This window comes from Cnephaeus nilssonii, assembly GCF_951640355.1.
Source record: "Cnephaeus nilssonii genome assembly, chromosome: 6".
In the NCBI taxonomy this organism is placed as follows: domain Eukaryota; kingdom Metazoa; phylum Chordata; class Mammalia; order Chiroptera; family Vespertilionidae; genus Cnephaeus; species Cnephaeus nilssonii.
The window spans coordinates 6,570,137-6,596,245 of record NC_137077.1 but is presented as its reverse complement, the minus strand read 5'-3'; the positions used below and the strand labels follow the sequence as shown (position 1 = coordinate 6,596,245).

Below are 26,109 nucleotides of genomic sequence, written 5' to 3'. Positions count from 1 at the left end.
GCTCCAGCCTGGGAGTCAGTACCAGGATGGCAACAGCCCCACATCTGCCACTCAAAGTGCGATCTTCAGCTTCCCGTGTGCCCTCTCTGAGCCTTGACTTCCTCATGTGCAAAAGGGGGGGGGGCAGGGACCTATACATGGTGTTCCCAGCTGTGCTACTGTGGGGCTCTTACCAAACTGGACTCTCCAATGATGCAGGGATGTCACCCAGGTTTTGCTGGCCTTGACCCATGTCCAAGAGTCTCCCCTGAGCTTCAGATCCCCCATTGAGAAGAAACTATACCTGCTCCCGAGGCTGGGGTCCCCCCCTACTCACCCTCCATGTCCTCCCCGTCTCTGCCTGTGTCTTTACCTGCATCGTTGGTTGGAGGTGTCCCTCACCTCCCCATCAGCCCTTCACACTTAGCACTATGGGGGTGCTCTCTAGGAAGCTGAGAGCCCCTCAGACACCAGTGTAACTGCCAGGAGCTTGCACAGTAGGTCTCTGTCCCCCCACCCCACCCCCTCCAGGAGCTTCTAGCCCAGGAGATCTAGCCAGGCCCAGGCGGAGGAAACTAGACCCTGGGGCAAGTGGCCAGGGCTGGGAGCCCTGCCTGAGAAGTCCAGCTTCTCTTCCCAGGTGATCATCTGTTGGAGAGATGGCTGATGCCCACAACAGCTCGCTAGACAGCCCAGGGAGCGTGGGGGCTGTGGCAGTGCCCGTGGTCTTCGCCCTCATCTTCCTGCTGGGCACGGTGGGCAACGGGCTGGTGCTGGCAGTGCTGCTGCAGCCCGGCCCCAATGCCTGGCAGGAGCCTGGCAGCACCACGGATCTGTTCATTCTCAACCTGGCCGTGGCCGACCTCTGCTTCATCCTGTGCTGCGTGCCTTTCCAGGCCGCCATTTACACGCTGGACGCCTGGCTCTTTGGGGCCCTTGTCTGTAAGGCTGTGCACCTGCTCATCTACCTCACCATGTACGCCAGCAGCTTCACGCTGGCCGCCGTCTCTGTGGACAGGTGTGCCTGGAACCGGGCTGGGGCTGGGCCGGGGCGGGAAGACCTGAACAGATGCTCATTGGCCTTGGGAGAGAGAGAACGGGGGACCCAAAAGGGAGATGGGAGAGAGGAAGGAGCAGCTCTCTGGCCGCCACCTTCCAGTCTCTGGGCACCTGCAGGGCGGGCTTGAGGGGACCATCCTGCCCTCCCCAACTCCATTATGAGCTTCCCCAATAGGTCTCTGTGTCTCAAGTGCCCTCACCAGGTCTGGCACATGCTAGGGGCTCTGTGAGTGGAACGAATGGGAAAAGGAATACACGAAAGAACTCAGATATGTATTACCACCCATGCCTGGCCCGGGTTGACATCATTCATAGCTGCTTTCACGGCTTGAAACTTGGGGTCAAATCCAGGCTCACTGTCTAGCTGATGACCTCGGCCAAGTCACTTTCTCTGTACCTCCAGGCACTTCTCTAAGCGCTTTGCCCCTGAACCCCCTTAATCACCACCACCTGGGAGGCAGGTCGAGTGGTAACCCCCACTGCTCCACCAACCCCCAGGTCCCCTCGCAGCGTTTCCGTGGTGGGGGCGCGGGAGGGGGGGGTGCGGATGCGGGCCGCCGCCCGCCCGCCCGCCGCGCTGACCTGGCGCCCACCCGCAGGTACCTGGCCGTGCGGCACCCGCTGCGCTCGCGGGCCCTGCGTACCCCGCGCAACGCGCGCGCCGCGGTGGGCCTGGTGTGGCTGCTGGCGGCGCTCTTCTCGGCGCCCTACCTCAGCTACTACGGCACCGTGCGCTACGGCGCGCTGGAGCTCTGCGTGCCCGCCTGGGAGGACGCGCGCCGCCGCGCCCTCGACGTGGCCACCTTCGCCGCCGGCTACCTGCTGCCGGTGGCCGTGGTGAGCCTGGCCTACGCGCGCACGCTGCGCTTCCTGTGGGCGGCCGTGGGCCCCGCGGGCGCGGCGGCGGCGGAGGCGCGGCGCAGGGCCACGGGCCGCGCGGGGCGCGCCATGCTGGCGGTGGCGGCGCTGTACGCGCTCTGCTGGGGCCCGCACCACGCGCTCATCCTCTGCTTCTGGTACGGCCGCTTCGCCTTCAGCCCGGCCACCTACGCCTGCCGCCTGGCCTCGCACTGCCTCGCCTACGCCAACTCCTGCCTCAACCCGCTGGTCTACGCGCTCGCCTCCCGCCACTTCCGCGCGCGCCTCCGCCGCCTGTGGCCCGGGGCCCGCCGCCGCCGCCGCCGCGCCTGCTGCCCCCCGGGCTCCCGCCGCGCCCTCCGTCGCATCCGACCGGCGTCCTCGGGCCCTGTGGGCTGCCCCGGGGACGCCCGGCCTCGGGGGAGACTGCCGGCGGGTGGTGGCTGGGGCGGAGAGCCCGGGGAGGGGCCTGCACCAGCCCTGACTACCGCAGGACCGAAATAAACCTTGTCCACCTCCACTCTGCTGGGTGTCCTGTGTCTGTCCCCCCTCCCCCAGGGCCAGACGCTGCTAGGGGGGGGGCGGGGGGATGCGGCTAAGCCAGAAGCCCGGGAGCAGTGGCTGAGCTGGGGTTCCAGCCCAGTGGACACCCCTGGGTGGTGAAAATGGGTGGATACAGCTTAGAGCACCCCCTAGACGGGCAGCCCCCAGACTGTCCGGCTGGAGAGCAGGCCCTCTCCCATCCCTCCAACTCCAGCAGCAGCTTCTAAACCCTGCTTCCCCCACAACCCTTCACCAAGCCCCTCTCCCTTCCACGTCCCGTTCTGGGTTAACACTAGCAGCTAGGGTGGCAAGTGCTTATTAAGCACTTACTATGTATCTTATGTGGAGTTACATTCTCCAACCGAATTATCAAAACAGCTTTGCGGGGTCAATATAACGTGTTCCATTTTACAGCTGAAGAAATCAAGAATCCGAGGGACCTAGTGATTTGCTTCGGGTCACATAGCTAGTGTTTGGCAGAGGTTGGATTCAACCCCACTGCAGTCTAATTCTCCACAGAGCCTCCCCTCCTCCACCTCCCAGGCCTCTGCTCTCAGTTTCCATGGTTTCCAAGGTGTGTTTTATTTTGTTCTTTCTGATTCTGGATCAGCCCTCTTCCCCAGCCCACAGCTCCCCACACCCTAACCTCCGGGCTCCCAGTCCCCTTCCTTAGGAGAGTGCCGTTCAGATACTCAGGCCTCATGGGCTTCACGTCCTAGGCCCACTGCCTGACCCAAACCCCTTGCGCCTGCCTTAGCCATGTGGTGCTCCTGGCTCAGGAGACACTGCCACACTCCGGTCCCAGCTGGCCTCCCAGCAGCCCTGGCTGCCCTGTGGACCCCTCCTTCCCTTTCCCAGCACACAGCCTGTGGCGGTGGAAACCTCCGAATTAACCAATAAATCAGTTTCAGTGGTTGCAGAGCCGACCACTTCCCTCCCTCCCTCACCGCTTGCCAATAAGCTCGATCAGCTCCGGCTGGGGCTTGAGACCTTTCGGCCTCCGTGCCTCCCCAGCACACCTTCTGGCTGCCGGGCACTCTGGGAGGGCCCCTCCCTAACCATAGGCAGCTGTTGGTCCTGGTCACTGCCTGCCACCTGCCTCAGGCCCCGGGGTCAGAGCCGCAGTCACCCTTCACAGGGGAGGCAGACACCCAGCTGGGGGAGCAGCTGCTTCAATGGCCCGGCACCGGGGCCTGACTCCTGGTCAGTGTTCCTCCTCCCGTGTCCCTGCCGAGGTTTCCACAGCCGCCGCCGGCCGCAGCAGCCGAGTGTGCCCTGGAGGGCAGCACCCAGCACGGCCTGGGTCTCCCTGTGGCCTCACACCTCCAGGCCGAGCAGGCAAGGAATAGTACCTCCATCCTCAGAAGCAAAAGCTGAGGCTCGAGAAGGTAAGGTGGCTTGACAGGAGCCAAGTAGCAAATTTGGGGCAGAGCTGGTATCCGGGCCTGGCCCCAGGGATGGCTCTCACGCGCCAGGCAGCATCGGGAAAACATCTGCGCGTCTGACAGAGCTCGCTGCTCGGCAATGGTGAGAGCCTGCAAAGCAAAGGAAGGGATGAACCTCCTGCTGGGCTGCTGCTCCTCCACAGTCACCTCTGAGGCAGGGACAGGTGACTGACTGGGAACGGCCTCCATCTGGGACGGGCAGGAGACAGGCTCCCCCAGCCGGAGAGCCGCAGGGTCCGAGTCTGAACCTGCATAAAACCCCAGGCCCTGGGCAGGGGCTGCTCAGTGGAAACTCTCCACAGTGGCCTGGTCTCTCCTCAACTATCAGGCAGCCTGGCTGGACTTTGAGGCCTCCTACATTAAAAAAAATTTTTTAATTGATATTTAGAGAGAGGAAGGCAGGGAGGGGGAGAGAGTGAGAGAGAAACATTGATGTGGGAGAGAAACATCAATTGGTTGCCTCCCATACATGCCCCCACTGGGATGGAACCCCTAACCTGGGTATGTGCCCTGACTAGGAACCAAACTTGCCACTTTTTGGTGTATGAGACGACGCTCCAACTAACTGAGCCACCCGGCCAGGGCAAGGCCTCCTACTTCTGAAGGAGGTCTCTTTGGCCCCTGGAGCCGAATCAAGAAGCCAGAGGCCCTGATGAATGGAGGGCAGTGCAGCCTGGCCCAGTGTAGGCACACGGCAGGTATTTGATACACGAGGTCAGAGAAGCCAGGGAAAGAAAGACGTGACCTGTCCCTCCTTCCTTTAGCCCCCAAACATTTGAGTGCCTGCCCTGAGCTAGGCCTTTGGGGGGAGACAGAGGTGTCATGAGTTTGACCTGGTCTCTCCCTTCCAGGAGCCAAAAACCAAAAGAAGAAAGGACAGCACCGTGGGAGGGGCTGTAAGAGAGCCGCAGTCTGGACCGGCCCAGAGGCCACTCCCGCCTTCCCGGGCAGTCAGAGCAGGAGTCCCATGCACTTTTCTGGAAAAAGGTGGGGAGGGCCTGCAAGGTGGAGCAACGGCCTGTGCCAAGGCAGGGTACAGGCGGGAGCATTAAGCGGGCTCGTGCCACTGAAGCCAGGCGGCTGGGGTCCAGGGCGGCCGGGAGGGGGTGCAGTGAGATCCCGAGGGCCTCCCAGGCCGGCTGGAGCACAGGAGCTTTCTCCAGGCAGGCGAGGCGGTGTTACCACTGCAGGTTTCAGGAGGGCGGGACCCCATCAGACATGTGGTCAGAGCGCCCGGGGTCACAGTGTGAGGCTGGCTATCCAGAGGCTGCTCTGTGAGCCCTGGGGCAGGGAAGCTGCCGCCAAGGGCCTGGCCTGGGGCGGGGAAATGGTTTTCGCTGTGGATTTGGCAGGAAGATTGATGGCCTGCTGCTGGGCTTGGGCCTGGCCCCAGAGACGCCGGGTCTGCGTCAGGGGGCTAATGACATGCTTGGAAGAGCAGATGGTCTTAATACAGCAGGTGCCTGAATAACGTCATTTCGTTCAATGTCGTTGCGTTATAACGGTGAGGAGATGCCATGGGAACTTAACGCTAGTTGATATCTATTAGCCTGTAATAAAACTGGTTTTGTTAGATGTCATTTTGCTTAAAGTCACGGAACCTATGGACGGTGTTCAGTGAGAAGTTACCGAACTTTGGTTAGGAGAGCGCTGTGAGTCCTGCAGGGCCCGAGGCAGGCAGCAGGGGCTGGGGGAGAGGCTGAGCGAGCCCTGGCTGCTGCCCCAGGGCCCAGGAGAAGCCACCTGACCGGAGCCCCCTGCCAGGTCTCAGCCTGGGCCTGGGGCAGCCTGGGGGCCTGCGAAGGAACCCCTGTTAGTTGGAGGGAGATTATACTCTGCATCCCTTTCACCCTCCTATTTGTGCAAACCTCTTAGGGATGGGCCTGTAACATTCACGTATGAGCGCTTAGTAGGACAGGGTTCTTTGCAGTAAAGAAAGACGGAGGCACCGGAGAGTGTGGGAGTCCAGAGGAGGGCCCGAGCCAGCATGGAGAGGCAGAGAAGATTTCCTGGAAGCCATGTCCTGAAGTGGGAGTTAATTAGGGCGGACGGGGGAGAGGGAGAGAGAACATGAGCATGGCTGCCTGAGTCAGGCGCACTCAGGGCCTGGAACGGGGCAAGGGGGAGCCCAGTAGGAAGAGGGAGGGGCAGTCACAAAGGATTCTGTCAATTCTTCTCTGAAACCGAGACTGTACTTGGTCTTGAGGACAATGGTGAGCCACTGAAAGGGTCTTTGCTTTTTTCTTATCTTTTTTTAATCCTCACCGAAGGATATGTTTTTTAAAATAGATTTTTAGAGAGAGAAAGAGAGAAACATCAATCAGTTGCCTCTCCTATGTGCCCCAACTGGGGATTGAACTCCCAACCCAAGTATGTGCCCTGACTGGAATTGAACTCACAACATGTTGTTGTGTGCGACGACGCTTCAACCAACTGAGCCACCCGGCCAGGGCAGGCCACCGAAAGGTGTTTACGGAAAGAATAACCTGATCAGATGTACTCTTTAGGGAACTCTGGCTGCCAGGCAGGCTTTCCTGGGATGGAAGTGCAGGGAGGGCAGTTAGGAGGCTGGAGTGAGAACCCAGAGATGACGGTACCTAAGGCGTTGGCAGTGGGTGGGGAGACTGGGGAGACGGACAGATGGGACAGCCCCTTAGGAGGTACAGTTGTCGGGACTCGGTGACTGAACATGTGGGGGGAGGCGGGGGGTGTCCCGGGTGACACCCCCGACCTCTGCCTTGGGCTATTGGGAGTGACAGTGGGGATGATGAGGGTCAGGTTTGAGGGGGAAGATGTTGAGCTCGGTGGGAACCTGCTGAGAGTGAGGGGCCTGTGGGGCGTGGTGAGGGGTGTCCACAGAGCACTGGTGCTGGCCACCCTGCTACCTTTCAGGTCTTGCGCTTGGCCTAGAACCTGTGTCTCATCTGCTTTAGAGTTTGAAGACGAAAACACTGGGGCTCAGAGAGATTATGTAACTACCTAAGATCACAGAGCTAGCCAGAAACACAACTGGGGTCTTCAGCACGTCTGTCTGATTTCAGTTCCATGGTTTTCAGGGAAGAGGCAGGAAGGAGTTGGTTGAGGAAGAGAGAGGAACTTGGATGTGCAAATAAGGTCAGCTTCCCTCCCACTTCCCCCCCCCCCCCGCCCCGCCCCTGTATAGCAACCAGAGTTGGGGCTAAAACTCAGTCCGGGGGAGGGTGGGTGAGATGAGGGCCCTGGCACAGCTGTATTAATCAACTCTCTTCCTGCCTAACGCTAGCAGGCACAGCATCATCTATCAACTCTGAGGTGTGTATCTGGGGACATCAATACCAATTAAGTACCCAAGGTTTCCTATTAGTGAACATCAGTTTCTCAGCCCTGATGCAGGACTCGTTTGCAAGCTGCCAGCTGGATCCAAGGTGGCCTGAGGCCAGAGGGCCGGGCTGTGCAGGCTGGAATGGTGTCTAGGGTGAGGACAAGCCTGATTTATTGAGGGATCTGCTCGGTGCCATGTTGTTTCAGTGGCCCAGGCTCAGTGGAGGTGTGAGACGGAAGCAGGAGGAAGGGTGGCGAGGAAGGGGTGAGCGGCACAGTGCCAGCTTGGAGTACCTGGGGGTGCTCTGGATGGCGGTGGTGCTGGGCATTGGGTGGACCTGCCAGGTCAACTCAGAGAGGTGGCATAGAGGAGGGGTCAAGGCGGACTTGGAGCCACACTGTCGGGTTGGAATTCTGGCTCCTGCACCTCCTGACCCTGACCTCGCTGAGCCTCAGTGGCTGCAGCACTCAGCTCTCTGCCTGAGCGGGGCCCCATTGGAGGTTACAAGGGCTCCCCCAGGCAGATCCTGGTCTCCAGCTGAGGAGGCGTGACCCATCCACCTCTGACCCTCTGGATGTGTTGACTGGCAAGTACTTCTACAGCACCTGCATCCTCCCGGCTTCCCGAGGGGGAGAGTCCCCAGGCTGCCCGGGCCAGTCATAGAGATGAGGGAACACTCCGGTCCCTGGTCTGGGCAGGATTATTTTGCTTCCCTGAGCCCGTTTCCTCATCTGTAGCGTGAGCTGCCACCTCTCCCTGCAGGCACTGAGGCCTGGGTGTCAGCTGGTGAGCCAGTATCAGGGGTTGGGGCTGGAATGCCCTTTGGGCCCCACAGCTGGTGGGGAGCAGGGTCTTTGTTGGGGTGACCCAGGCCTCGGTCCAGCCTCCTGGCCTCCTCACTCTGGCATGGGCTCAGCATCTGAAGCAGTCTGGGGAGCAGGCAGCCGGCAGGGGGGGGGGGCTGGGGGGACAGGGACTTGCTCCGAGAGGGGCTTTTCCCAGAGCTCCTGGTGCCTGCTGGGCGAGGACACAACTGACCTCCGGTTGGAATGACAGCCTGCCTCACCTGGTCTGTTACCTTCAGACCTCAGGACCTCTGTGGCCTGGTCCCACCTCCCTCTCTGACCAGCCAGTCACCTGCTTGGTCCCAAGCCAGCTCTGACCACCTGGGAAGCAGCTACCAAAGATCAGCAAGGATGACTGCAGACTCAGCTCAGCCCATCGCCTCGGGCTGTCCTTTGTCCTCTCCCAGGGACCAGGGACATGCCTTGTCCACCACGCACACTGTACCCTGAGCTAAGTGAGGAGATGGCCAGACCCCCCTGTACCTGAGGCTGCTCACGGAGACACACGCGCTCAGTAAGGCCTATGGATTCCTGCAGACTGGGTCCCAGGGGCACTGGACATACTGGCACTGTGGGAACCTTGGCAGAGATTACGCTAGACCCCGGCTGGGCCCCACACACCGGCTATCTGACCTCAAGCAAATCCTTTCTCTGAGCCTCAGTTTTCTGCATCTGTAAATAGTGGGAGCAAGAATGTTGGCTACTCACATTTTACTGCAAACACTAAATCAAAGGGCTTGTATGAAGGGCTGGCCTGCACACAGTAGGAGCTCAACAAATGTGGCCCCCTCGGCTTCAGGACACTGCTTCAGAGAAGGCTTCAGTTCCAGGCCTGGTGGGAACTGCAGGAAACTGCGGGGATCCAGGTTCCAGCCCGGCCGCCTGGTTGGGTCGCCCTGACAAACCTGCACTTCGCCGCAAGGCCAGTTACCTCACAGATGGTTGTGAGAACCTGTGAATATTCTGCTCCAAGCACTTCCCATCATTGGCATGAGCCAGGTCAGGCAGACTGTGTTCACGTCTGTGTTCACGGCTGTGTTCCCACCTTGAACAGTGCCCAGTGCACCGCAAGTGCTCAGTATCCTCCTATATATAATAAAAGCCTAATATGCTAAGTGTCCAGTTGTCCAGTTGCCCATTCAACCAATCAAAGCGTAATATGCTAATGATATGCTAAGACCGCTCAACTGCACACTATGACGTGCACTGACCACCAGGGGGCAGACGCTCCGACCGGTAGGTTAGCTTGCTGCTGGGGTTCGGCCAATTGGGACTGAACGAGATGGGCCAGACACGCCCTGGAGCCCTCCTGTGGTCCCTCCCTAGCCCCTATCTTGCACCAGTTGGGTCTCTTGGCCTGGCCTGTGCCCTCTTGCAATCCAGGACCCCTCGGGATGTCGGAGAGCCGGTTTCAGCCTGACGATGGAACGACCAGTCGCTATGACATGCACTGACCATCAGGGGGCAGACACTCAATGCAGGAGCTGCCCCCTGGTGGTCAGTGTGCTCCCACAGGGGGAGTGCCACTCAGCCAGAAGCCGGGTTCAGGGCTGGCAAGCGCAGCAGTGGTGGCAGGAGCCTCTCCCGCCTTGGTGGCAGCGCTAAGGATGTCCAACTGACACCGGCAGCAGGCCTAAGCCATCAGTTAGACATCCCCAGAGGGCTCTCAGACTGTGAGAGGACACAGGCTGAGCTGAGAGACCCCCCCCCCACCACCAAAGTGCACGAATTTCATGCACTGGGCCTTCAGTTTCTACTATGAACAAATGTGAGGTATAAAGCAAAGGACCCTCCCAGAAGTTGAAATCAACAACGATGGATTTCTTCTTGCTGCCCCCCCACCTCCCCCACAGACGCCGTTCCTGGAACAGCTGGTAACAGAACTAACTCCTGTGTGGGCGACCTCTGTGGAGTTCTCCCTCCTGCCCCCGCCAGCCCAGCCAGCTCAGGGCCCTCTGTGTTTTCTGACTCACTTCAGTGTCGGGGGCTGACACGAACTGGCTGGCTCTTACAGATTTGGGGGTGCAGGGTAAATCCTGGCTGGAAATGGGGCGAGGCAGATCGTCTGGCTGCCTCCCTGTCTGGCCTGTAAGCCACCTTCACCTGTCAAGCCCTTTGTTCACTGTCTGTGTGGCCAGGGAGGGAGCGGACAATGACCCCTTCGCCTGCCCCAGCGGCCTGTTCTCATGGCTATTTGGCTACAGGGCAAGGGGTGGATGGGTGGGGCACCACCGGGGTGGAGGATGTCGATTTCCAGGTGGGGATGGTTTGGTTCAGCCAAGGGCTTGGGAGTGAGCCAGGGCTCCATGCCAGGCTGTCCTGGAGACACAATCATCTCGGCAGCCTCGGTCTCGGCATGCCCCCCCTCCCCCCAGCGCTGCCAGTACAAAGCAGCCTGCCCAGAAGGGCCAGCCAGTCCCCAGGATGTCCTTGGCAGGCCCCTCACCTATCTGCTCCCCAAGTCCCTAACCTTGCCCTAGCCAGTTGCTCAGTGGTTAGAACGTTGGCCTGAGGACTGAAGGACTGCGGGCTTGATTCAGATCAAGGGCACGTACTTCGGTTGCAGGCTTGATCACTAGCACTGGTTGGAGTGTGTGCAGGAGGCAACCAATCCCTGTGTCTCTCAAGGTCAATGTTTCTCTTTCCGTCTCTCCCCCTCCCTTCCACTCTCTCTACAAAAATCCCCGGATGAGGATTAACAAAAGCGTTCCTAACCTCTTCTGAGTGTGGATCATGCTGATAATGAAAGCTATGGGCCCTTTATCAGAAACACACGTTCACTCCACACAACATCTTGCATCGTGTCAGGGAGTTCGCACCTCCCGAAGGGCGCATTAATTGAACCCCCTGGACCCGAGGTTGAGACATCTTGCTCAGCTCTCCAGGGTGATCGGGCCTTGGGGGTGAGGTGGGGCAAGGCCCAGAGAAGCAGGTCCCAAGAGGAGTACCCCTGTTTGAAGTCCTCCCTCCTGTCCTCCTCCACTGCCGGGGACTCTTCCCTGCCCAGCCCCACTGCTGGGCCTGGGCAAGGGAGGCCGTGTCCAGGCACAGGCCCCGCAGGTGCCTGTGGGAAGGGAAGCTCATCCGAGGCCCTTGTGCCCGAGTGGGGAGCTGATAACATGGACAGAAAGGGAGAAATCTGCCCCATCCTGCACCTCTCCTCCTCACTCCCCTCACTCCGCTGCTCCCCTCACTCACAGCAGCAGCATCTCACTGCGTCCTCTGCCCCTCTCCCCCACTCCTGAGGTCACACTTCCCCTCCTCAACTTGCCCACCTGGTAGAGCTTTCGGCTCCCCCCACAGGGGCCTGGAGGCAGCCGGGCTGGTACCTCGTACCTACAGAAACCCGTTTTCTTCAGGGTCTGGGAGCGCCTGGGTGCCAGGAGTTTAATTCAGATCTGAGCAAGCTGGGATTTGGGGAACAAGCTCCCCTCCTCTGAAAAGTAGCCAGAATCCCACTGTGGTGGGAGGGGAAGTGGGGCAGAGCCAGAGTGGGCCTGACTGATGACCCAGGCAAACTGCCTTCACGCTGTCATCAGACGGCTCCGTGGAGGGCTGGCCAGGCAGTGCCTCCCCTTGGTCCCCAACAAGGGCATGTGCTCCGGCGGGGGGAGGGGAGTGGGTCCCTCCTTCCCAGGGAGTTCTGAGCCTTGTCTAGTATATTAGTTTCCTGCAACAAATGACCACAGACTTAGTGGCTTAAAACAACACACATTTATTCGTACAGTTCGGATGGCTGAATTCTAAGAGAGTCCGACGGGGCTAACGTCAAGGTGTTGGCAGGGCTGGTTCCTTCCGAGGAGAATCCACTCCCTTCCTTTTCCGGCTTCTGGAGGCCGCCTGCACTCCTTGGCGTGTGACCCCTTCCTTGCATGAACAGCTTCTTGCTCCGTCACCGTACCCCCTACTTCCTCTCTGACCTGCTTCCCTCTCAGACGGCCCCTGTGACCACCTCAGGCCCACCTGGACAATCAGGGTAACCGCCTTGTCTGAAGATCCTAACTCGTGACATCGGCCGAGTCTTTTTGCCATCAGAGGCCACCGGTTCCTGGGCTGAGAACATGGACACCTTGGGGCCACTGTTCAGCCCCCTACAGCTAGGCTGCCATGCCCTCCTGGCGCTTCGTGACTGGGAGACCAAGGGTTGGGCTTTTCTGCTCTGGGTTTAGCAGGGTCCTTCCTAACCTGTATTTCTAGGGTCTGGGCTTTACCAACCCTCTCCTTCCACCCAGAGAAACTCACAGCAATGCGTCCTTGACAGTCAGGTGCCAAGTCTAAATCTAATGCTGGTGAGAGGCGCAGGGCCCTCCAAAAAGCTCCGTGGGCCCGAGGGCACCTGCCTGAAGCCACGCCCTGCTGGCTGCAACAAGCCCATGACTGGGAAGAGACGGGGAGGGCCTGGGGCCTGCTGAGGGTGCCAGAGACCACGGAGTGGGTGAGCCCTGCCAGGACCGCGCCGGCCGGCCAGAGCTGAGGTGGCTGCAGTGCCGCGGGGGCCAGAGGAAGAAGCTGGGGCTGTGGTCCCAGCTCAGAGAGGACAGAGACCATGGCCGGGAGAGGCTCTGAGGTTGGTGAGAGCATCTCTGGCCCAGAGCATCCGGGGTGAGGACGATGGCCTTGCAGACAAGTGCAGCTCCCAGTCCCGGCGTCAGGCTTTCCTTTTAACGAGAGCAGGTGGGCAGGTGGGCAGGGGCGGGGCGGAAGGCAGGGAGCCCCTCTTGCTACCTCTTCTCCATGCTCTGCATCTGCAAGCTGAGGGAGGTGAAGCTGGCCAGGAGGTCGGTCACCTCATCCACCTGCGGGACAAAAGGGAGGCTCTGTCATGGGGGTTCCAAGATCAGGCTAGGTGCCAGGCCCCCAGGTCTTCTTCCCAATACCACAGGCCTGGAGGGCAGGCACTGTCTCTCCTCCCGAGGCATGTGGTGGCTTCACTCTGACAGTGAACAGCTGTCCAAGGGTCAATCCTTGGCAGCAGGTGGTCTCAGACCCAGAGAGAAGGGCCACCAGCAGCTTCAAAGGAAGTGGGCAGAGGCTTGAGGTCACAGTGGGCTGCAACCCACAGCCACGGCCTCTTTCTGCGATGAGGGTCTGGCTGCTCAGAGCAGGATGGACTGGCCCTGTGGTTCCTGCCAGACCGGGGCCTGGACCTGCGGCCACGGCTCACCTGCTCTCTGGTGCTCGTCATCTGGAGGCGGGTGCACAGGTCGTCCAGCCGTTCCCGCTGCTCGTGCCGCCCCAGGCGCTCCAGGTACTCCCTCAGCATCTGGATGATCTGAAACGAGAGGGCGGGCTGGGCTGCGGGGTCCCAGCTAGGAGGCACAGAGAGGCCTAACGCTGCTGCCAAGAGGCACAGTGGAGCAGGTACCAACTGGGGTCAGAGTGAAGTGACCCAGGAGCCATGGTGCTGGAGGCGGGGTGTCTGTCCAGTGCTTGCTGGGTGCCACGGCTGAGCATGAGAGGGGCACTCACCTGCTTCACCTCCAGCCGCACGGCTTCCAGGCACTGGGAGTGGCCTTCCTGCAGGATGCTCAGTTTTGACTTGGCCAGGTGCAGGGGCGTGCGGCCAGCTCGGTCCAGGGCATCTACACGGGCCCCTGTGGGAGCAGGCCGAGGTGAGCACACTGGGGTGAGGGTGCGAGAGAGGAGGGAGGAGGGGAAGGTGCCACATACCTCCTCGCAGCAGGGTGGTGATGACAGGCACGTGGTTGGTGCAGGCCGCTGAGGAAGAACAGGGACTTGAGAGTGCAGGACCACCAGGGCTTGGCCCTGTGTGCCTGCTGGAGGGAGCAGGACTGTCTCCGAGTGTGCCTGTGCCAGGTCATGCCTCCTGGAAGGCATCACCAAAGCAGCAACTCGGTGGAACTCAGCAATCAAGTCCGGCTCCCTCCCTGTGCCAGTGGGGACACTGAGCTTGGAGCTGGTACCGGCCTCACTGTTAGCCATGGAGTGAATCAGCCACAGGGCAGGAACCAGCTGCAGGTCTCACCTCCCCTAGCAGAGCTGCTGCTGAGCCAATTCAGGTGCCTCAATCAGCTCCGCTCAGGGCACAGCCAGCTAGTGACTGCCCGGGAAGTCCATGGCACCCACACTGGGAGCTAAGGCTCTCCCGAGATGATAGGAGGTCCTGCTGGGAGCCTGCAGGACCCCAGGCTCTTCACCAAAGGAGCCTGTCTGGGCCACAGAGAAGGTGTCCTGGCAGCTCTGCAGGCACTTACCCAGGTGCAGCGGCGTGTTCCCCAGCCCATCTCGCTGGTTGGGATCGGCCCCATGGTCCAGGAGCAGCTGCACTGGAAATGGGAAACCCAAGAGGAGCTGTCAGAGGCTCCCATGGACTGGACCCTAACCCCACCCCTAACCTAGCTGCAGAGGCTCACTCAAAGTGTGCATACGGAAACTAAACATGGTCCCTTGTTTCATTCATTTGCTCACTCATAGAGTTCATGTGCAGGACGGCGAGGGCCAGGAACTGAGCATTCTGGGAGGGCCTCCTGCCCTATGCAGTGTTACAGGACTAAGATTTGGGGGAGGGGGGGTGTTCTTATTTATTGGGGTGACATTGGTTAATAAAATTATATAGGTTTCATGAGTACAATTCTCTAATACAGAATCTGTATGTTGTATTGTGTGTTCTCCACCACAAGGCAAGTCTTCCATCACCATTTATCACCCCTTTACCCTCTCCTACCCGCCCCCCCTTTCCTTCTTGTAATCACCTCACTGCTGTCTGTGTCTATGTGTGGCCTCTTTATATCCTTAGTTGTAGGACTTCTGTTCATCTAGATTTCGGGTGGTTCTGAACGACGGTTGTTCTGTAGTTGACTTGTGTTTTTGATGTGGTTGTGCGCGAATGTGAGACCACATTTACCTACGTTGTCATCTTGACCGGAAGCCATGCTTTCAATTTTTATTTCCCTAGTGATTAATGATGTTTAATATATTTTTTATGTCTTTTGATGATTTATGTATCTTTTGTGATGTGCCTGCTCAAATCTTAATCCGGGTGGTGATTACACCAGGGTAGATATATAGAGTTCGGTTTATACCTTATACCCCACCCAAAAAAGACTCCTAAATAAAAGGGCTGTCCCGCTGCTGGTCTGGGCACTGAGTAAACGTGGCCTGATGTCTTGAAGGACTGGCCCCAACCGCGGAGGCAATCATAGTCTTTCCCCAGCTGAACCCCTTCCCTAGTCTCGCAGTGCCAGATCCACAGGCTCGGAGAGGAGCGGGCACCGCCCGGCTGTGCAGACAGGTCTTCCCCAGCGCCTCCGGAGGGAGGCAACTAGCATTTCCAGCCGCTCACTCCTCCCCCTCCAGGACTCACCAATCTGGTCATTGCCGTTGCAGGAGGCGAAGTGTAGAGCTGTGCGGCCCTTGTCATCCGCTGAACAGGGGTCTGCACCATCTTCCAGCAGCTGCTGCACTGGGACCACCAAGATGGGGGTGGGGGGGGGGGAGTGACAGTGTTAGCTAAGCTGCTGTCCCAGGGGATGGAGGGATGCTCAGGGGCCCTTCCAGGCAAGGCTCTGATCATGCATGGGAGAGCTAGTGCCACGGGGACTACCCTCAAGGGACTTGTTCTCCTGAGGGTACCACGGATGGCCAGATTCTGGGTGCTCCAACTACTTGTCTAGGGAGAGGACATCGTAGAAGGATGCTGGCCCTCAGAGTCGGGAATTCTAGAGTCACAGAAATCCCCAGTCCCGTGCCACGACCTGAATTTAGATGCACACCTACTCCAGCTGGACACGGCTGCCCAGCTGTTGTTCGAGGCTCACTTTGCTCCCAGGAGGCAGCCCTTTAGAGTGGACAGAGCAGAGGTTCTGGAGCCACACAGACTAATCCCAGGCTAAGCTAAGCTAAAAGGAAAGGAAGACACTGCCAATAGCATGGGCAGTGGAAAGAGCTGGGCTGGGAGCGAGAAGGCTGTTTTGGGCTCTAATTCACCACCAAATGGGAGTAATCTCTGCCCTGCCAACTCCAGAGCTGCTGTGATGAGAATAATGGATGTGACATTCCTTCTTCGAAAAGTATGGAGCCATTTTAAAAGGGGAGGCATTAGGTATTAGATGTACATGTCCAACGAAAATGGAGAAATTGCTGCCAGACATCATTTTAGGGCAGCATTTTCGTCTGCCTCAGCAAACCTCTCAAGGACTTGAGTCCTTCCCGACAACGCCCAGATATCTCCCCCTCCATGAATCCTTCCTGTCTCCTCAGCTGACTTAGCCAGACCCCGTCCTGCTTCTCATGCCCTCTTCATCCTGCTGCTCTGACATTCACCTGCTCTTTCAGAGTAATTGCTGCTGTACACTGAGCCCCAGGCTGGTGTCAGGTATCTGACTGCCAAGCCCCTCGCCCCCCAGCAAGGTCTCACGTCCATTTTACAGACCAGGAGACTCCAGCACAGAGCACGTGTGTTCAGGAGGCCACGCTGGGATATAAACCCAGGCTTTTCTGCCTCCAGAACTAACACCTCTCCAACTGAATACATAACTTCGTTTTTTGGAGGAGTTTTATCTTAGAAATGGTATTGCTTTAATATTCTTCTTCTCCAACTATGTTGTAGGGGTTTGGTTTGGTTTATCTTAATATTACTTACATTGTTCAATGAATGTTGCTGGCTGAGTGAATAAGTGGATGAAGGAAAAGGTTTAGGAGAGTGGAGGAGACATAAGAGCTTCAGGCTATCTTAGTGTTCATCAGTGCAATCACCAAAAGATAGCCAGTATCATAGAGACAGAAACCGAAGGTATCCAGTCCTATTTCGTGATTTGTGCAGTTACAGTCTTTGGAATGCATTTTAGCAACATCTACTAGAAGCCATCAAAATAGGCATACTCGCCCAGCCGGCATAGCTCAGTGGTTGAGTGTCGACCTATGAACCAGGAGGTCATGGGTTCGTTTCCCGGTGGCACATACCTGGGTTGTGGGCTCGATCCCCAATGAGGCATGCAGGAGGCAGCCAATTGATGATTCTCTCTTATCATTGGTGTTTCTCTCTCTCTCTCTCTCTCTCTCTCTCTCTCTCTCTCTCTCTCAGCCAATTGATGATTCTCTCTTATCATTGGTGTTTCTCTCTCTCTCTCTCTCTCTCTCTCTCTCTCTCTCTCTCTCTCTCCCTTCCTCTCTGAAATCAATTAAAAAAAAAAAAGGCATACTCTTTGATGTAATAATCCTATACCTGGGAAATTATCTTAGAAATGAAATACCGCCCTAACCGATTTGGCTCAGTGGATAGAGCGTCAGCCTGTGAACTGAAGGGTCCCGGGTTTGATTCTGGTCAAGGGCATGTACCTTGGTTGCAGGCACATCCCCAGTGGGGGGTGTGCAGGAGGCAGCTGATCGATGTTTCTCTCTCTTCGATGTTTCTAACTCTCTATCCCTCTCCCTTCCTCTCTGTAAAAAATCAATAAAAAAAAAGAAAAGAAATGAAATACCAACGTGCAAATATGTGACTAAATCACTCTTTTTTGGCCCTCCTTTTTTTGTTAATCCTCAACCAAGGACATTTTTTAAAAAATACATTTTTACTGATTTTAGAGAGGAAAGGTGAGGGAGAGAGATTGAAACATCAATAATGAGAGAGAATCATTGATCAGCTGCCTCCTGCATGCCCCCTACTGGGGACTGAGCCTGCAGCTGGGGCATGTGCCCTGACCAGGCATCGAACTATGACCTCCTGGTTCTTAGGTCCACACTCAACCACTGAGCTATGCCTGGCCAGGCCGAGGGTATTTTTCCATTGATTTTTAGGAGAGTGAAAAGGAGGGGGAGAGAGAGAGAAACATCGATATGAGAGAGACACATCGATCAGTTCCTCCTGCACATGCCCCAACCTGGGCCGGGGATCGAGGTTGCGACCGAGGTACATGCCCTTGACCGAAATTGAATGCAGGACCCTTCAGTCCGCAGGCTGATGCTCTATCCCCGAGCCAAACTGGTTAAGGTGTTTTTGCCCCTTTAAAGGCATAGTGTGCATCGATTAAATATTGTGATTATGACTGGGAATGGAATTATAAAATGATTTTTGCTCTTTATAAGCTTCAGAAATATCACTAAGTCATACATTCATTTTATAAATAGGAATAAACGATGCTTCCATTTTGAAAAACAAACGGTTACAAGGACCATGAAAAATGTTTATGATATACAAAAATTATGCGGGCTACAAAATTGTGTGTACAGCACAGTGTGCAAGCCCATGACGAAAATTCCTCTGTGTAGGAAGAAGAACCGGAAGGAGAGTCACCAAAACATTAATAGAGATTAGTTCCTCTCCTAACATTATGGATGTTTTGCTTGTATATTTCTCTAATTTCCAAAACATTTTTAAATGCATATATTATTTCCATATTTAAAATATTTTAAATGATTATGAACTCACAGAAAAGCACTTATGATTTAACAATAGCAAAGGATAAATTTTGTGCCCACTGTAATTGCTAAACTATACCAAAAAACAAACCCCACAATAATAAATATGCAGAGAAAGAAAGAAAAATGCTAATCCTACAGCCAGTTTCACCATCAGAGGCCTGCAAGAGCCTGGTAAATCTGAGAGCCATTTAGATGTGAAGAAGGGTGTGTTAGAGGCTCTGAATTACATCTTTTCTATCAAAATAATAAAACCACCACACGAACACCTGATTCAAGGTGAACTAGACTTGGTGCGCTCTCCCTCCCAGGAGGACACCCTCCCCCCAGGAGAGTTTCCTTTACCCTCTCTCTCCTAAGCTCCGGGGCCCCTTCTGCTGCCTCCATAACCTGTTTCCTGAGCCCATTTCTTCCACTGCTCACTTTTTCTACCTCTGTGACTTTCTAAATAAACTTTCTCTTATAGTTAGAAAAAAACCAAAAGGAGATGAACTAGACTTTCTGTGGGAGGGAAGCATAATTAAAATATTCTCTGGTCATACACTAGAGATATTAAAAAGAAAACTCGTGTCATTTTTCCTTGAAAAGCTATCCAGGTTATTGCCTAAATATTCCAAAATATGAAAGTTTGTGGAAAAGCGCTCCAGTTTCCAGGCCTGCTCCCTCTGCTCCGCCAGGATGAGGGCGCCATTCCCAGGCCCGCAGTGCAGCACCCCAGCTCCCGAGGTAAACGGCCTCCTCTCCACGCCTGCTGGACGTGGGCTTTCCTGTCCTTTGGCCTTAATCTATGCTCACATTTTATCTGTTGACCACAGTATCCCACCACCACAACAGAACGATGTCCACACGAGGCAGACAAGGATCCGCTCCCAAATATGCCACGCCCTAGTCCCCAGACTTTATGGATATGTTACTTTACACACCAAAAAGGGACTTTGCAGGTGTGATTAAGGTTCGGGGCCCTGAGCTAGGAATTATCCTGGATTACTCAGGCCCAATTTTATCCTGAGTCCTTGAAATCAGAGACCCTTTCCCTGCGGTGAGATCCACAGAGACGGCAGTGGCAGAGCGAGGACTCAGTCCACTGCGGCTGATCCTGAAGCTGGGAAAGGCAGGGAGACAGACTCTCGCCCAGAGCCTCCAGGAGGAAACACAGCCCTGCAGACACCTGGATTTCAGCCCGTGAGACCTGTGTTGGACTCTGACCCACCGAACTGTATGATAACACATTTGTGTTGATTCATACCACTGTGTTTGCGGTAATTTGTTACAGCAGCCGTAGGAACGAAGCGGCCACTTTCCCCTGATTCACAGAAAGGATTAAATCAATGGATAAAATTAACTTTTTCCCTCTAACTTGCCGTTGAACCTTTGATATTGCTACTGCCCTATCAGCTGGTGAACGCTAGAGAGCAATGACAAGAAAACCAGAGTGGTGTCCTGCTAGGAGCCCCTCCCTTGCCTTCCAGATGTTCTGCCAAAAAACAAGTTTGCGAACCACTGACCCAACCACCTCAAAGCCTCAGTGAGCAGCTGAAGGTGGCTGCTCTGTGCAGATGGTGGCTCCCCTGGCAGCTAAAACCGACTGTCCCCCAAGTTCCTAACCTGCTGGGTGTCAGCGATACAAAAGCAGATGTGTCCCCACCATCAAGGAGCCCACAGGGCGGTAAGCACTAAGACATCAGGAAGTTCATGGACGGGGAAGCATGGGGAGAGGGAGCACCTAAGCCAGACAAGTCTTCTGCAAAATGACTGCAGTGAAGCAGTAACTACGGGAAGCAGGGCCCACAGGGTGAGCTGTCGGACGGGATGAATTCAAGCACCGTCTTCCCAGGTATCGGTTACCTGGATTTTTCTTCCCTAACCAGCCCACGGGGCTGGATCCGCTTTGCACACTCACCTGTTTCCACGTCGTTGGCATTGGCCGAGTCCCTCAGCCTCTTCAGAGCTGTGGAGAGAGTAACAGAGTACCAGTAAAAAACCAAAAATCAGCAGCTGCCACAGTGAAGCAGAAAGTGCACAGCTTCCTAGTTCCCCACCATGCAGCTACAGTAGCACCTAAAGAGAAAGAGGAGCCAGGATACAAGAGGCTGCCCCGGGCACCAGGAGGAACGGGGCACAATAGTGCAGAAGCCACATTCTGGAGCACCTGGAGCAGCTGGGGGCCTTGAGCAGTTAGCTACCCCAGCTCAGGTCTATCCTTGGCAAAACAAGGCTGAGCTCCGTCCTGACAGCCGTGAGTTATTGCAAAGACAAAATGAGATGTTTACGTGGAAGCTCTCTGTGAACAGATGACACAGATAATCTTATATCCTCCTTTAAAATAAGCCATGCCCAAATGCCTTACTTAAATTTGGTGATTTCTCCTACAATGACACTACCTCTATATTAGAGGCTAGTTGAAAGCCATGCCTTTGTCACCAGAAAAATGGTCAAATACGGTAGACACATCAGAGCAGAAGTTTGAGTCTGGCAGACCTGGGGTCTAATACCAGTTTCTAGCTATGTGACTTGGAGGAAGGCACTTTCTCGGAGCCAGTTTCCTCTTCCGTAAAATGGGATCAGTATCTGGATCTCAATGAGAATTTACTGTGAGGATTAGAAATGATCACAACAGTGTTTGGTGCACAACAAAAGCAGATTGACATCTATACGTGCATTACCTTACTTAACTCTCCCAAAAATCTCTGTAAAGCAAGTATTGTACTCATTTCACAGATGAGAAAACTAAGGCTGAAAGGTTCTATAGTTTGCTTAAGGCGGAATGAAGTAGAGGAGTCCAATCGAGGTCTGTGCACTAAAACAAGTTGGTAGGACTTGGCTACAGGCTCTGGCCTCCCCTCTCCGACAGTAAAAGTATTCCGCAGTGCCCCATGTTATTATCTACTAATAAACCCCTGGAGTCGTGGAAAGTTTCTATTCAGGAGTTACCCAGTGTGAAAAGCCTGGGGGGACTGGTTCTGAGCAGAATGCTTTTTTTTTTTTTTCTTTACATTCATAGTCCATAGCAGTTACTGGTATGCGTGATAATTATTACTACTGAAAGGAGACCCGGGGGTGTCACTCTGGGCTCTTGGATCGGACGCCGGGGCGAGCGGGGGAGGGCGGGGAGGCCTCCAGATGGGCAGGGGCAGGGGTGAGGTCGGGGCCTGTTCCCGGCGGAGGGCCGGCCCGCCCCCCGCGCGCTCCTCACCGTGCACCTCCTTGCCCAGGGGCCCGAGGCGGCGGTGGGGCCTGGCGGCGCGCCGCAGCCTGCCGGCGGGGATCTTGCAGAGCAGCTCATCGCGGGGCTCCGAGTCCTGCTGCCACAGGACGTGGAGATAGCGCAGCGGAGACTGGGCCCCGCCGGACGCCCGGCTCGGGAGGCCCGCGCTGCCGCCCAGCGCAGACCCGAAGTCCGCGAAGGAGAAGAGGCCCTCGGGGCCCGTCAGCGGCTCCGGCGCCACCGCGCACTCGCCATCCGAGCTGGAGCGGCCCGAGCGCGGCTCTTCGTCCGCGTCCCCGGCGGCGGCTGCCATGGCAACAGCTCCGCGCGGGCCCGGCTGCTGGATCCTCTCTCCGGACCGACCCACCGACCCACTTCCCTTCTCCCTAAGCCTCGCTGTCAGCGGGCGAGCGGCTGGGCCCGGCCTGCAACCACGGCAACCAAGCGGGTACGGGCTCGCGTCGCGAGCTGGAGCGCTCCGAACCAATGAAAACCCTTCCAGCCTAAGCCCCTCCCTCCAACCGGGCAATAGAATTGGTTTCCGGCAGTGTGACTGACGGACATAAAAGCCAATCATATTTTTGAAGTACCCAAGTTCTAGCCCTACGTCGCTACACGGAAGCCAATAAAATAGATTTAAAACACTATTTTTTTCCATTTCCTCCGTCGCAGCACGGGAAAGGTAAAGGGCAGATGCTTTAACCAATCACATTAAGATGGTCTGCAGCCAATCGCAAAGGAAAGTCAAGAAGCCAAACTTTAGGGAGAGGTAAATATGTATCTTTTAAATCGATGAACGTGGAAAAAAAAAAGAAAAAAGAATTTCCCACAATAGCGCAGTGTAAGTAGGAAAACGAAGATATGTTAAAATGTTGGCCTATCACCACGAACCAAGGAGTGATAGTTTCTAAATGCGATAGATTCCTTTATTCTGGATTCTCTCGGTAACCCCAGCGGTGATCACTGATTTACAAAGAATTTTAGTTCAACTTAGTTACACCGGAACGACGCTTCAGTCCGAGAACCAGTCACTGAGCCAGGGAACTGTGTGAGGTTCTGGACGCAGGATCCATTCCCGCTGACGTACAGTCCTATGGGAGAAGTTAGAGCTGGAAATAGGAAAATATTCCGCAAACAGGTGATGAGTTTAGCAACAGTGCAACTCGGTGCATTGTTTTGTAAGAATTTTCACAACCCTACACCTGAGGAAAGAGTGAAGATAAGGGATATATAAAATGGAGCCACTTTAACCAAGCTGCTAAAAGTATTAACATTATGAAGGTAGAGGCGTGAGAAAAGACTATTCTTGTTCTAACTAGCCTGGTAACTTACTCTTTTAACTTTCCAGTCCTGTGTTAATGCCTGGACATACACCAGACCTCCGTATAACCCCCTGATTACCCCCTTCCCCAGGACTCACGTATCCAGACTTTCTGACATCTCCTGGACCAATCCTAGGGCTAAGAAGGCAGGGCGGCTAATTCTCAAGAATGTACTTTTCACTATAAGAACTTTTCTTTCTTCTCTGGAACACTTCTGGTTTTTGCCTATCTCTGTTTCCAGTTTGTATGTTCTAAGATCCTCGAATAAATCTTTATCTTCATTTCTAGCCAAAGCCAGACTGTTCTCAAGTTCATTCAACATACCCACACACCTTTCTGTAAGGTGGACAAAGAGGACCATCCCTATTTTATAGGTGAGGAGCTGAAACCAGAGAGATAAAGGAATTGTTCATCGACGTCCAGCTTCCTTGGGACTAGGGCTGTGTCCAGGCAAATGTTCTTTCCTCTGATTCAACCCAGTTAAATGTACAGCGCTCTCAGAGCACCGTTGTGAGGTTCCCCACTGTACTATATGAAGGAAGAGGTTATTTGAACTCCTCTGCCCATAACTGGTAAGGACATGTGCCAACTCCACTTGTAGCTAGAAGAAAACGAAGGAAAGAAATAAACATTGACCATGTACCACTTATCAAGTGCTTTATTATATTACACCATTTAGTTCTCCCTCCCAAGGGCATTAGAAGGTAGATATTATTATACCCATTTGCAAATCAGTAAATTGAGGTCCTGAGATTTATGAATTGTCCAAGGGTACAAGGCTAGAATGTTGAAGAACTGGGATTTGAACCTTGAAAAGTCCTCTCCATCATACTACCTTAAAAAAACAACAAAAAATTAGTAGCTCTGCGCACGAATCCATGCACCATTAGCTCTCTGCGGGGCCTGGCTGCTCCATGCCCGCTGCCCAGAGGCTCTCTGCGGCCCAGAGGCCCATCCACACCCCAGTCTGGCCAGAGGCCCTTGGCTGGGGTGGAACACTTGCCTCATCACCATGGCAACGAAGCAAGCATTCTGCCAGGCCACTCACACTGCCCTCTCTCAGAGGCCGCCCCCCACCCCCCCCAGGACTGGGGGACTCTGGCGGGGCTGAGAGGACTGGGCGCCGCCATCTTGTGGCTATGGGTGCCGCCATCTTTATGATGGAGTGACAGTTGATTTGCATATTACCCTTTTATAAGATAGGATGAAGAGCCTGCTGGAAACTTGCTTAAACCAAAGAGTATAAGTGACATCTGGGTATTTAAACCTCATGCTTGCTGAATGTACCCTGAAATAACTATTATTTATCCCTCCTTTTTTCCCATGTAATAACCTCCAAAGTAGTCTTCATCCCTTCAGTCTCTCCTTGCAGAACCACGGTGCACAAGCTGCCTAAAGCACCGTTCTCTTCACGTCTCTAGGATCTGCCTGCCCATTGAGTTCAGGTAGCATCTGAACCCTTTGTCCTAGCAGTCAAGACCGTTGTCTTCCTCCTACACCACGAGGGTCTGGTCTTCAGGAAACCTAGTCTACTATTATGTTTGCATTGTCACAATCTTAATTTGAGCAGGACCCCTGAACATCTAGAGGTGGTTGCTACTGCTAATTTTTAAATCAACTTTGTTAAAGTATAAATTACATGGCCCAATCGGCTGTGTGTTTCAACAATTACTTGTTATTTTGGATCAGAAGAATAGGATGTGGGTTGAATGTGGACTCAGCCTCAGCCTCAGGGTTTTAGACTGGAACTTGGCTCTATGAAGTTGTATTCCCCCATAATTCCTGGCTCAGCAACTGACACCAGCACATTGTAACTACTTGACTGACTGACTGAATGAATGAAGAATGAGTAAAGATAGTCCAGCCCAGTGGTGAAGGCCATCAACTTTGGAGCTGTAAATATGTGGGGCTATGGCTTTGAGCAAGTCATTTTACTTGCGAAGCCTCAGTTTTCTCATCTGTAAAACGGAGGTAACAGTGGTACCTAAATCATGTGATTATCACGGGACCAAATGATATGATGTGAGGAAAGCCCCTAGTATTGAGCTTGGCACAAATTTAGTGCTCAAAAAAGGGATACCTATTGGTGTTGTTATAAATAAGGGTAGGATGCATGCAAATTCTACACAACAGTGGGCACATCACACTGGCTTGAACTTGACCTAAGGCTAAAGCTTTCATACACAAGTCATTTATATTTGGTCCATCAGCAAATAAAACATGAAGCACTAGATGAGAGACAAAGAAACTACCTCTGTTTGCCTTGTGGGAAAAGCTTCCTCCCGGAAACCCAGGGACTAGGGTTTTAAGTCCTGTCCAGCCCCAACTTACCTCATGATTTGGGAGTGTTTCCTTTCTTTGGGCCTCCATCTTCCCATAAGAAGGTTTTGTTCCAGGTCAGATAATGACACTGGGTCAAGCCAGGTTCATCACGTTGGCTTTCTTTCTTTTTTTAAAATATATATTTGTTTAAATATATCTGTATTGATTTCAGAGAGGAAGGGAGAGGGAAAGAGAGATAGAAACATCAATGATGAGAGAGAATCATTGATTGGTTGCCTCCTGCACGTCCCCTACTGGGGATCAAGCCCGCAACCCAGGCACGTGCCCTTGACCAGAATCGAACCCGGGACCCTTCAGTCTACAGGCTGACGCTCTATCCACTGAGCCAAACCAGCTAGGGCAGGTTGGCTTTCTTTTCATTCTTTCCATCATCCTGTTGGCCTTTACAGTATTTTAGAGTAATTTGAACTGGTTGCCAACATATAAAAATTGAGAGCTTTCACATTAAATTTTCGATTTCCAGATTCTCTTTCAAATGGGAAAGTATGGCCATGTAGGACCAGCTGTCCCACATGACAACAGTTGGTTGGAGCTGCACAGCAACTTTCCCCTTCAGATGGGGAAGGGTGTTCTGGTTTGCCACAGTCCCCACTGCTCTCTGTCACCTCCCCATTGAGGCCTAAAGGCAGTTGCCACTTGTTGTCATACTTGTGCTATTGTTTTTCCTATGTAGAGTTAAAAGGAAATTAATATATTTCTTGTCTTTATGAAACATGGAATAATGAAAATGTGTGTAGGGAAATTATCTAGTATCTGAAAATATGATGTGGTGATTATGTGACTTTTTAATATGCTGGAGAATTTCTTTAAAAAAAATTTTTTTTATTTATTT

The 26,109-nt window shown here is 54.6% G+C and overlaps 2 protein-coding genes across 5 annotated transcripts; one reads left to right on the top strand and one right to left on the bottom strand.

Annotated features, from left to right (window-relative positions):
- Positions 1-638: 638 nt before the first annotated feature.
- Positions 639-2,400, top strand: GALR3 (galanin receptor 3; the record flags this gene model as incomplete). The annotated part of the gene is made up of 2 exons (XM_079775966.1): positions 639-997; positions 1,638-2,400. The coding sequence occupies 2 exons, from the start codon at positions 639-641 to the stop codon at positions 2,398-2,400; spliced, it is 1,122 nt and encodes a 373-aa protein (XP_079632092.1).
- A 9,329-nt stretch (positions 2,401-11,729) lies between these two features.
- Positions 11,730-22,058, bottom strand: ANKRD54 (ankyrin repeat domain 54). 4 transcript variants are annotated; one of them, XM_079775064.1, is made up of 8 exons: positions 21,601-22,058; positions 20,308-20,355; positions 15,355-15,453; positions 14,246-14,317; positions 13,701-13,857; positions 13,500-13,624; positions 13,195-13,302; positions 11,730-12,826 (listed from the first exon to the last, which is right to left on the bottom strand). In XM_079775064.1, exons 1-8 carry the CDS (start codon positions 21,923-21,925, stop codon positions 12,819-12,821), a joined length of 942 nt encoding a protein of 313 aa, XP_079631190.1. In that variant the 5' UTR covers positions 21,926-22,058; the 3' UTR covers positions 11,730-12,818. The 4 variants fall into 4 exon arrangements, with proteins under 4 accessions (XP_079631190.1, XP_079631191.1, XP_079631192.1 ...); XM_079775065.1 differs by having other exon boundaries at positions 13,701-13,748; XM_079775066.1 differs by having other exon boundaries at positions 13,701-13,748; positions 15,355-15,448; positions 21,601-21,740.
- Positions 22,059-26,109: the final 4,051 nt, after the last annotated feature.